Consider the following 11,838-nt stretch of genomic DNA (forward strand, 5'->3'; position numbering starts at 1 on the left):
CGGGGGCGCGGAGGGATCCGCAGGGGCGTGGCGCGGTTTGAAGCGTGAGGCGGGCCGGGCGCGGGGCCGAGGTGAGGGCGGCTCGGCGGGGAACGGGAGCGGGGAGCGCTCGGGGGGCGGCCGGGAGGGCGCGGGGGTACCCGGGCATGCCTGGGCTGCGCTCCGGGTCTGCGGGGTGCGAGTGCCCCGGGGCGGTACAGACCGGGGGAGCCTCGGCTTGGGTGTTCTCCCCTCCTCGGCCGGTGGCTGTGACTGCAGCCATCGGTCTCCGCTGGGGCCTGAGAGCAGAAAAAGAAAGAATAAGAAAGAAAACGGTTGCCCAGGCGTTGTAAAGCGGATTAATTTTGGTAATTCTGTTTCTAAAAGTGCACGTATTTGCAGAAGCGAAGTTTCAGAGTCACGTTATTGAGTTGTACGTCATTAACTTCAAGAAACTAACTGCAAAAAAAAAACCCTAGCTTTTTAAAGTTTCTACTTAGAAGCTAGTGGTAGTAAAACAAAAATATATATATATATTACTAGTGTTGTTTCTTCTGTTGATTTCTTTCCAGGACTTGCATTCTCTTTCTGCTGCTACTAGTTAGTGCTATTAAAAGTAGTATTAAACTGCTGATATTTATTGTAACACTTGGAGCAAAACAGTTGCAGTGTGATTGTGATTGTTGTATTTTATACAACATATTTTATACACGTATTTTATATGAATGTGGAGTTTGATAGAGTGAAATCACAGCCTTGTGGCTCCTTACCCTGAGCCACTCCTGTGCCTGTTTATAATGCACATTTTTATTGCTCTGTGTTTTTCTTTCTGGTCCCTGCCCCTTGTGTCCTTTCCCTGCAGGTTTTGGGGAATAAATTTCCCTTCCCATCCCACTATTAAACACCTTGTCCAGGAAAAATGTGGATCTGGGAGAAGCTTGAGTATGGTAGTGAGCTCTTGCCCTTAGTAAGTAATAAGATTTTTTTTTTTTTCTTTTTAATAGGAATCTGTAATTACAGCAGCAAAGGCTGAGTGGATGTTCCTTCAAATAAGTCCCAAACAATGTTCAGAGGATCTAAAACTCCCCTGAAAGTCAAAGAAAATGAGAGTGGTTGTCCTGAACAGAAGGAAGAGGCCTCTTTCCCTCCATCAAGAGCCCAGAAGAGCTGCAAAGTGACCAAGTCCAAAGTCAACAGACCATCCAAGAAGGAGAATTTCACTGATGGGAAGCAGACGTGGTCACCAAAACGTGCCCTGAAATGCCCCAGAGGCCCCGAGGAGAAGCTGTGTCACCCCCAGGGGGCTGATGAGGGCTGGCAGCTCCCTGGGGGCTGCTCTGGGCCACTCGGGGGGGATGTGCTCAGCAAACCCCCCTTGCCTTTGCACTCCAAGGAGGATTTGTCCAGCAGCCGAGCTGTTCCCTTGGGAAATGACTTCTCCACTCCTGAGGGGGACAAAGTGGAAGGAAAGCCTGATTTTGGACTGTCTGAACAGAGGAAAAAACCAGTTGATTCTGCTGCTGTGATAAATGCTGAGTTTGGGATCACTCAGGAAGGTTTTGGAACACGACCCACGGGTGAGGCTGGAGTGCCAGATGACTTTTGTCCTTCTCAGAGGGGCTTCTCCAGCTCCTTTAGTCCAGCCTCATTCCAGAGGCTCTCATTTAGGGCAGGTTCAAGTGATCAGAGTTTGGATGTGCCCAGGAGCACTCTCTGAGAGGCTGTTGCTGCAACATCTTTATAGGACATCCCACGGATAAGATAATTATGCCATTTAACTGGACAGGGCATATCCTACACCGTTAAATGCTCCCTGTGTATCTCTCTTCAGTTATTGAAGTGTCTTGAGTTTCACCAGGGAATTGCATGACAAAATCTGCAAGTATTTGTACACACTAGCAAACAATTGAAAAGCTAAAAGGCAGACTTGGTTTCTGATTATTTCATGTGCTCAGGGAGATTTATGGAGCTAAGCAGGTAATTTTGGATCTTAGAATAAGTAGCATTAATCAACCTTAAAAAAGATAAAAAAATTACCATTTTAAAGCTTTAGGTGTTACAAAACATTTTTGTGGTTTTGTGCTTTGTTTTTCTTTTTAACCTCTTGTCCCCTTTACAGGGCCCTCCCCAACTTCATTAAAATTTAGGAGAAGATCAACCATTGGATTGAGGGGATCACCAGAAAACAACACCCTGATCCGGTACCTGGCCCAGCAGAGGAGCAGCAGACAGAAAGAAGCTTTCACCCAGGTGAGAGTCCTTCCCAAATATCTGATGGGGAACTTGCATTCCCCCAGGAACCACCTAGTGCTGGGAGAAGGGGAGATGAGTCTTGGGAAGAATCCAGCAAAAGGGATAACCATGGCATTAATTTGCTGTTGTCCCTTGGTCACCTGACTTCAGGACAAGGGAATGTTCCAGGTTTTGTTTGCACTGCATAGAGGCTGGAATTTCTTCTCCATGTTGAGCTTGCTGATAAATTTTAATTCTTGTTGCTTTCCGTTGTTTACTGCACTTGGTTTTTGGGTAATTAAACTGTTGCTGGCTCCAAGTGAAGTCAATTTCAAGCATGAGTGACTTGTTTAATCAGGTTTGTTCATAACTTGAACTATCCTGGGCTGTCAGAAAGCAAATTCTAGACTAGAGGAACAAATTAAATGCAATAAAATGTACCAGATTTCTGGGTAAAGTTCCTTTTTTTTCATTATTTTGTACTGTACAGATATAATTGCAGCCAGATTAAATGCTAGATTATTTGTATTTTATGTCAAAGTGCAAATACAAAACATTAAAGGTCAAATGGTGAGGGAAGAAATGCCTGATGGGATTAATTTTGTTTTTGGCAGATCAGTCCTTTTAAACCTGCAAATGTGAGGTCGCTGAAGGACAAAATCGATGCTTTCCAAGCCTCCTTTGAATCCCTGCAAGAAGCTGAGGGGGAGGCTGGGCCCTCAGACCTGGGGGAGCCTTCCCAGGAAGGAGGTTCCTGTAAGTTGATTAAATATCCTGGTCACAACCTTAAATATCAGCTCTTCCCTTAGGCTAAAAGTAGGAAACTAGAAATACTTCTTATAAAACAAAATAATCTTCCTTTATAAGGCTTGGCACAGGTGTTTGTGCTTGGTTTGAGGTTTGTTTTGTTTGCTTAAAACATCTTAATGGACCCTGATTAGTGGTTTCTCTGAAAACTCCTATTTTTGGGTCTCTTTCCTGAGTTTTAGTTCCTAGATTTGTACTCTCTGATGGATTTCTCACTAAGCATTAATGGTTTTGCATTTTTTTCCATGAAACAGAGAATGGTTTTCATTTTACTTCTCTTTTATTGCTGATCTTAACAATTATATGAAAAGAATCTCTTACTTTGTTTTGAAGGTTGGTAATGTTATTTTCAAAGTAGATCTAAAAAATGTGTTCTTCTCCCTGCCTAGAACATTTCCTGACTTTTTGCACCTCTTGGTGAAGAAATACAAAAAGAATTAATTGAAAAACCTGAAGTTTGTCTTTGTGATTTGTTTGGGTTCTGTTTTATTTTTAATTGATGCAGCTCAGAACAAAGCATCTTCTAAAACAGAGCCAAACCTGGAGCAGTGGAGTGAAAAGTTTATGTTGGGCAACAGAGGAGCTGCTTTGAAAGAAAATTTAAGCGAAAACGGGAGCAAGAGCAGCAGGAGTGAGCTCAGGATCTGCAGCATCTTGTCCCCACGCCGAGCTGTGACTGTCCCTGACCCTGCTGCTGCTGCAAAGGTGCTTTGAACTGGGGAGAAACCTCTAAGTTACACATTAAAACAGACAGTTTCTTCATTTGCCATGTGTAATCCTGCTAAGCATTTAATGAATTAAGCATATTCTAAGCATTTCCCTGGGTGTTTTGGGAAAATAAGTTCAGCTGAAATAGTGGATGATGGAAAAAACTCTGAAATCCTTGATCTGTGGGATTAAAACCCCCCATAGTTTGTGCTATTGTAAAAATCCTGTAACTCTTTCTTTAGGAATGGGTTTATGAGCAGCAAAATCCTATTAAATCCGTGGACACTGTTGCAACTGGAGATACCCTGGAAACAGGCCATGGTAAGAGAATGCAGCACTGTTATAATCTTTGTTAAACTCTCATTAGGGAATAAAAATACCGGAATATTTGTCAGGAAATGTTTCAGCTGACATTTGTTATCTTGTCTACAATTTAGGATGCAGTAGAAACCTGATATAACTTTTTATTCATGCAATGCTTCTTTTTAGTATGTTCTATAAATTTCGGAAAATAGCAAATGTACATTTGGCACAGAAAGAGCCAGAATTTACAGCCGGGTGGATTTTTGTGGGGTGTTTCTGCACAGGATCTGTGGAGATGTGTGTGCTTTTATCCTCATGCTTTTAGTACTGAAGTTTTGTCACTTTTCCTGTAACACTTCAGTGTGACAGCTCTGCTTGCTCTGCAGCTCACAGGTGTGAGCACGGTGGCACTGGTGATGCTGTCGCAGACCTTGGCACAAGGAAGGCTGGGGCTGTGGAGGATGTGAGCCTGGCAATGCTGGGTGGAAGCCAAGCCCCTGGGAGCACTCCCAGCACTGACCTCTCCCAGAGCAGCTCCCTGCTGAGACCCATCCTGAAGAAAACCCCAGCCAAGGAGCTCCCCCACAGCCCCAAGGCTGATTCAGTGCTTGCACTAAGGATGAGCATAAAGGTGCTTTGGTGACTGATTGCCGTGGCTTGGGAATGGTTTGGAAATGATTTCATGCTGCTTGGTCATCTTGGGAGCTTTGCTTGGAGCTCTCAAGTTGGGAGAGGATCGGGGGGACCCAGTTGCACCTTCAGGACCTGAAGGGGTGACAGGAAAAATAGAGACTTTACAAAGGTCTGGAGTGCCAGGACACAGGGAGTGGCTTCAAACTGACAAAGGCCAGGGTTAGATGGGATTCTGGGAAGGAATTGTTCCCTGGGAGGGTGGGGTTGGGGGATGGAATTCCCAGAAAAGCTGTGGCTGCCCCATCCCTGGCAGTGTTCCTGGCCAGGCTGGATAGGGCTTGGAGCAACCTGGGATAGTGGGAGGTGTCCCTGCCCGTGGCAGGGGTGGCACTGGATCATTTTAAGCTCCCTTCCCACCTGAACCATTCCATGATTCCATGAAATGAATGTTTTTGAGTTTTATTCATGCAGCAAACAAGGAGGTTTGGTTAAACAAAAGAACTGATTATTAAATGCTGCTTAGAGGACAATATTTTAATTAAATTTTATTGAACTGTATCTTAAATTTGACAGGAATACTTAAACAGTGATATTGACAGAGGAGAAGATGAATCTGCTGCAGTCTCCAATTGTGTAAAAGCCTTTGAAACATTGCAAACAGGTCAGATTCCCCTTTCTAAGAAAAAAAAAAATCTCTTGGCTTTCTTTATTTCTTTTTTAAATAAGTAAAATATTGTGGTGATAAGGTTTTTGCCTCTTTGCTAAGTCTGGTTATTGGTGTTAATCACCACTGAATGACCTCCTTGTGGCATCCTGCTGATGACATGGAAAACAAGATTGCCAAGGAAAAGAAAGTCTATCAAAAAAAATCCCACCTTAAAACTTCAGAAAGACTTGACCACCAGAATAGAACTCCTGGTTTTAAAAGGAGTTTTATACTTTTAAACTGAAACTTGGGGAACAGGTAGTAATTTTTAGTTTTTCTTCCTTGATTTTTAATAAATCCAGAGTGAAAATCCTGGCTGGCCTCACGGTCCATGTAAAGATGGTGTTTTGCTGATTGTTTGGGTGGTGATTTTTAGGAGAATATTTAAATCTCTTGCAAAACCTCTGCTCTGTGCCAGTTCCCCTTCACTCAACTGTTTGTTTCATTTTATTCCAACAGAGAGAACTGACAGTCAGAGCTCCAAAACACCAAAGAAGAAAAAAGTGACTTTTGGGGAAGATCTGAGCCCCGAAATCTTTGACCAAAGCCTGCCTGCCAATACCCCCCTACGCAGAGGAGCCTCCCCGGGGCGTCCCCTGGGGCAGAGCCCCTGGGCAAGGCCGGGCCTCTCCGAGGAGCCTTTGCCCCTCCTGGATTTTGGTTGGGGTGATGTGAGTTTCTTGGTCTCTATTCCCTGTCAATGGTCAATTCTTGGTTCATTTTCCCCCCTAGCCTGCTGGGTTTTGCAAAGAAATTGCTGAAATATAAAAGTAGAGTCTGCTTGGAGTTACAGAATCACATTTAGAAGCTGAGTTTTTAGGAATTGTGAACAGCACTTAGGCCTGGAGAGCTGTTTTAGAAGGTTTCTGGACCTTGAAATGTTTTCCCCTTCACTTTTTCTTGTATTTTGCTGCTGTGTTTGCCACACAGAACAAAGGTGTCTTCTTTAAGGAAACAAAATAAAACCACTTTGTCTACAAACACTGATGGACAAGGTCCATCAAATATCTGCTGTAATTTATTGCTAAGAAATGTCATTTTTTGTTTGAAGGAAGGCGTTGAGCCTCTCCCAGAATTCCTGGAAGGTTCTGTTGCTGCAGAAGCCCCTTCATCTGTTGAAATTGCAGAAGGTAACCCCAACTTGGGTTTTTATCAATAGATAATGAATCTTTTAGTACCTGAAAACTGAGAGTTGAGGGTTTTGGTTTATTTTTCTGTTTGTAATTTTTTTAATACAGGGGATATATTTCAATTGTGCTAAAACTTGAATGCTAGCATTTAAATTGAAAGGTTTTCTTCTGAAGCTCCTTGCAGTAGCTGCAGTGTTTACCTGAGCTTTAGGTTAACTGGATCTTATTTAAACTTGGCATATCCTTCTGTGAAAATTTTACTGCTTAAAGTAATTTTTTTAGAGTCTTTATTCTGACACTGTAATTTTGATGACTTTTAAACAGCAACCAACAACAAAAGAATTGAAAGTGGGTTGTGCATATTTATTTCTTGAAAGCTTTGGATGTTCTAATTATTGTTACCAAAGCCTCCCAAGCTGAGTTTTCCTCTATTTTGTAGAGAAACGTAGAATTTTTATCTTGCCATGTTTGATAGTCCTCAAGATTAAGTTTCTACTCAAGACTAAAGTGGCTGAAGTGCATAATGTCAGAAATTACGTAGATAATTTCCTCAAAATGTGATTAACTAGCATTGAAACTGATTAAAAATCCTTTTTTTTCATTTATAGTAGCAGAGACTGACAAACCTGAAATAACAACTCGTTCTTCTACTAAAAGGAAGGTGAGTTTCCTTGGTGATGAAATTAATTTTGTTTATTTGAACTTCTTCAGACAGAATTGTTCTTTTATCCTTCTTGATGCTTAAAGTTTTCCTGGCCTCAGGTATGAGGATTATCCTTATCCAGGTATATGGAAATGCCTCCTGTTAGTGCCTTGAGGAAATGAGATTTTTCAGTAAAAGTGATTTTCCAGTTGTTAAAAATACAGCCTTGTCATCCTGATTTTTTAAGATTTTCTAAAGCCTTCTGAGTTTACATTCTTGTAACAAACTTTCTCACACAACTTTCTGTAAATAACTTATTGTTTTGCATTCCTTCATAGAGGAGGAGAAATTTGATGGACTGGTAGTTTGTCCAGTGTCGTTGGAGAGGTGGCACTTTCACCCTCCAATCCACTGTCATCCCTGGAAAGCTATAAATGTTGGAGTCAGAAATCAAACTTTCTCCTTTTACCATCCCAAGAGCAGAGGCGTGTGTCGTGTTTTCTCGTGTCCTATAGTGACACAGCCTGATACTTTAAATGGACAATTTCTATTGAATTTTCCAGGAGCTTTTCCAAATAATCTGACAAAATGTTTTGGTTGCTGGAATTTCAAGGCACAGGATTGATTGTACAAGAAGTGCTTTCAGACTTCAGTGTTGGACAGCTCTGGTGGGAGGGGAAGGCAAGAAATAGAGGAATATAAAAAAAGTAACCCATTTTCTTAAATAACTGAAGATGAAAATTTACTGTATTTTCATTCTAATACAAACAGGACTGGATTGTACTGTGGGAAATGAGTCTGTAATATTTAATTCCCAGTTGTGCCAACCCCTAATGAGGTGATAAGAGATTAATTCCATTTGATTCCTGTGCCTGTTGGACTCAGCAGGTGCCCCCAGCCACCCCAAATCCTGTTCCCCAGCAGTGCAGGGCTGTGGCACAGGACACTGATGGCAGCAGCACAGGAGCCACTGATAATGACAAAGACACTGATACTGAACACCAAATGCCAAACACTGATAATGACAAAGACACTAAAAATCCAAGAAGGAGCAAGATTCAGAGACAGAAGAATCCAACCACAGCTGCTCCCAAGAAGACCCAGGTGAGTGTCAGCCACTGCAGTTGCTGAATTCTGCCTTTATTTTTATTTATTTCACTCTCCATGTGTCTCTCCTTGTGTCTTACAGGATTATTTTGATCTTCCTGTTGCTGCCAATATTTTCTTCTTTATCCCCATCGTGTTTTCCTGCATTTCCTACCCCATCCCTTTTCCTTTCTGACTTGAGGGCTTGAATTCTTGTAGGGCCAAACGGAGCTTTTTGGAGAGAGGTGTTTGTGTGCCACTTTTCAGACTTGAGGGCCAACAAATGAGTTTGTGGTTCTTCCCTTACCGAGTCCTTGCATGTTAGAAAAGTAATTCTTTTTTTTTTTTGAGTTTCTAGATTATTCTGTAGCTGGCAGAAGAAGTGGAACCTTCCTTTTAGGGGAAACAGTTGTTATCCATCAAAATCCAGTAATGGGGTCACTTACTGAAAAATATTATAGAGGATGATTAAAATTTCACTGTGCTTTATTCTCCATCTCAATCTTTTCAGAAAACAAAACACCCAAGCTATGGGAAAAGAAGAAAGAAAAAAGTGAAGAAATCTTTGTATGGGGAAAGAGAAATTGCTTCTAAGAAACCCCTGCTCAGCCCTATCCCTGAAATTCCAGAGGTTTTCTCTTCTGTGTCGTCTCCAAACTCACCAAAGGCAGATGCACTTTTTACAGGTGATTTGGGTTTTAGTTTTGTTTTGCTTTGCTCTTTCTGTTAATTTATTTCAACAATTAAACAAAATAGAAATTTTTACTTTTAATTGCTTCTGTAATAGCAGGGTCTGGAGGGTCTTATAAATTAATAATGCCCAACTGATAAATTCAGTTCTTGTTGGACTCCAGTGTAAATCTGACAAAAGATCCACCTCCTTACTTTGGGTACTGCTATTTTCCTAGTCTTTAAGCTGATGAGTTGGGCATGAAGAGTTAAGGGATGTGCAGAGCTTTCTGTTGGGTTTGCTCCCCACTGCTTATCTGGAATGGTTGTTTAGAAGGTTATTTTTATATAGGTAAATAAGTAAAATAATTTATATATGCAGTAAATGATGAGGAAGCTTTTCTTGTAGTACATGGAAGATTTTGTGCACTCAGTCAATTAACCACGTGCTTGCTCTCCTTCAGAGGGTGCAAGCTGGGGTGATCCCAAATGCAGGGATGCCTGCAGGGACACTGCCCAGGAGCCTCAGGCTGCAAGGATGCGTGCAAGGGGGTTCCATGCAGCTGCTGTGTGCCCAGGCCCTGGGCTCCTGGAGGAGACAGCAGCCACCAGCTCTGTGCCTGGACACTCCGAGGTGCCAGGGAGCCTGGAGTCTGCTCCTGAGGTAACTGCTGGGCTGAGGGATCACAGAGGTGATGTTTGGGGGGAAAGCACTGGGAGTGGTTAAGCTGGGGGTCAGGCAGCCTGGAGGCCATCCTTGGAAGGAGGTTTTGGGGCATTCAGAACTCAGCTGAGCCTCTGAGCAGCCTGGGCCCATGACAGGAGGTGGAATGGGATGATCTTCAAGGTCTCTTCCAACCCTGGCCATTCCAGTATTCTCTGCTTCTCAAGCAACCGAAGTTTGGCCTCACTCACACTGAAACAGATTCTGGCCTGCAGGATTCCCTGTCAGGTGTTGGGATTTTGGAGACTCACGTGGTAAGGAGAACAGTGGCCAGTTCAGCTGTTTGAAACCAGGTTTTTATGGATTACCTATTGCCTATATTTAAAAAAAATCAAGATTTTTTTTTTTAATCTCCCCAGTTTTCAAATGCTGTGCCAGATGCAGAAGGTGATTTTGATACATCTGATTATTTCCAGCAAGGCAAAGAGACTCCATGTGAAAAAGAAGCAAAAGAAAGCAGTTCCTTGATAGAAAAGGAAGAATTACAAGGAAATCTTCTAAGTGGGCTGGAAATTCTGGAACAACAGGATGTACAGGAGGGTGCCAAGTGTCCTCAAAAGGATTCTGTCAGAAATGATCCAGCAAGGAGAAGAAGAAAAAGAAGCAGCAGTGCCTTCTACTTCCCTCCTGTTGAAAACTTGGAAATAACTGGGGCTGATCTTCCAGTTTGCTCTTACGATGTGGAAGAAGTTTTATCAGTCCCCCGGGCGAAGGAGGGATCCCTGCAGGCCTGCAGGAGGAGGAGCAGTGCCAGTGCTGAGGTCAGGGTGAGGCGCAGCATGAGGCTGAGCAAGGATGCAGCAAGTAAGGGACTCTCATGGATTCAGCTTCCCTGTGAGATTCCCAAGCAGCCTCCCCTCCCAGCTGCTCCCAAAGCCAGGAGAAGCATCAGCACATCCATCCTGGCAGGATCCGAGAATATTCACCACAGGGAACAAAACCTCCCCTTCCCAGCCCCAGGGAAGGAGAATGAGAACTCGGCTCCTCTTGCTGCTGGTCCTGGCAGGAGGTGGAGGAGGAGAAGCCTCTGTGAAGCCACAGCTCAAGAAATGCCCTGGGCTCCCACCCAGAGGAGAAGCACAAATTCTGTGTGTGGGAAGGACAAGAGTGACCAAAACCACTTGAAAGCAGCAGAAACTCTTGAGCTAAGATTGAAAGATGTTTCAGGCATCTCTGATTTTCTGAAGTGAAGGTGCTTGTTAGAGCCTTGTGTTGTCTCTCAAGTGCAGTTTTCTTCTCTTTCCCACTTGTATTTCCTCACTTTCTTATTCATTTTCTGGATAACTTAGAATTCCTTTTCCTTGTCTTGATGCCTAAAATGCTTGAAGATCTGAATCGTGTGGCAGACTGGCTTAGAGCATTGGTCTGGTACAGTTATGGCAAGTAATGAAGAGAATTAAATTCTTCTCTCTGATAAATTTGTCTTTAGCAGTTAAACCACAGAGTCAAATGTGTTCTTCCAGCTACAATTGCTCCAAGGGTTTATTTCCCATATGCTTGATCATTCCCTATAAATTGCTGTTGAAATTTGCAAATACTTTCTTCTAGATTGCAAAAATACACTAAAAAGAGATTGTCTGCAGTGAATGAAGGAATTCCTTCTTGAAAGGGAAGAGGAGGAAGCGGGGAACCTGTCTCTATCTTCTGAAAAGGCTTTGGGCATGAGCAGAGGTGGAGTTCCTTAGTGTAAGATTTTGTGTTAGAGTTCATGAATGATTCTCTGATGTAAAGGCTGGTCATTAAAGAAAAAAAAAAGCTTTTAGATCTTTATTTGTATAAAATGTATCTGACAAATGAAATTGGCTGAGGGGAGAGAGGCATTCCTAACCAGGAAGGCTGTGCTTCATTTCCAGTTGTTCCCAGCCCTGTGTGTGTGTGTCCTGAGTCCATCCCCTGTTGGCCCTTGTCATCTTCCTGTTTGCACTTTCTGCTTGGAACAGTGGAATAAAGAGTGAGGACTGCAGGTGCTCTGCTCCAAGCTTTGCTGCTGCTTTCATTTTTCATCCTGGGGTGCTCCAGTCCAGAGGGATCCACGTGCCAGCCTGGAGGAAATGGCTTTGTGTCCACCAGAGTCCCTTCTGTGACCTGGTTTTTACCATGAGTGATGTGGGATAAAATCCTTTATGTACTTGGCTGCTTTTATAAAGCTTGAAAGCAACCAGAGCAGTTGGATTTTCGTACCTCTTTCTCCCCAGACAAGAATTCCTAAAGCAACTTG

General features: G+C 43.0%; 1 protein-coding gene across 1 annotated transcript; it reads left to right on the forward strand.

The window, feature by feature from the left end:
* The first annotated feature begins 126 nt into the window (after positions 1-126).
* On the forward strand, positions 127-11,598 carry CDCA2 (cell division cycle associated 2). Its single transcript, XM_054000584.1, has 15 exons — positions 127-347; positions 984-1,556; positions 2,099-2,229; positions 2,826-2,967; positions 3,524-3,723; positions 3,969-4,047; positions 4,416-4,660; positions 5,236-5,323; positions 5,828-6,039; positions 6,420-6,498; positions 7,107-7,159; positions 8,030-8,245; positions 8,739-8,913; positions 9,361-9,560; positions 9,980-11,598. Exons 2-15 carry the CDS (start codon positions 1,043-1,045, stop codon positions 10,808-10,810), a joined length of 3,165 nt encoding a protein of 1,054 aa, XP_053856559.1. The 5' UTR covers positions 127-347; positions 984-1,042; the 3' UTR covers positions 10,811-11,598.
* Positions 11,599-11,838: the final 240 nt, after the last annotated feature.

Source organism: Vidua macroura, chromosome 28 (genome assembly GCF_024509145.1).
Source record: "Vidua macroura isolate BioBank_ID:100142 chromosome 28, ASM2450914v1, whole genome shotgun sequence".
In the NCBI taxonomy this organism is placed as follows: Eukaryota; Metazoa; Chordata; class Aves; order Passeriformes; family Viduidae; genus Vidua; species Vidua macroura.

What these genes read in the sequence shown, in the direction of transcription:
- CDCA2 (XM_054000584.1), top strand. Translation starts at nt 1,043, where the DNA reads ATGTTCAGAGGATCTAAAACTCCCCTGAAAGTCAAAGAAAATGAGAGT. An exon ending in CACTAAGGATGAGCATAAAG is followed by an intron (nt 4,661 to 5,235) that starts GTGCTTTGGTGA and finishes TAAATTTGACAG; the next exon opens with GAATACTTAAACAGTGATAT. An exon ending in GCCTGGAGTCTGCTCCTGAG is followed by an intron (nt 9,561 to 9,979) that starts GTAACTGCTGGG and finishes TAATCTCCCCAG; the next exon opens with TTTTCAAATGCTGTGCCAGA.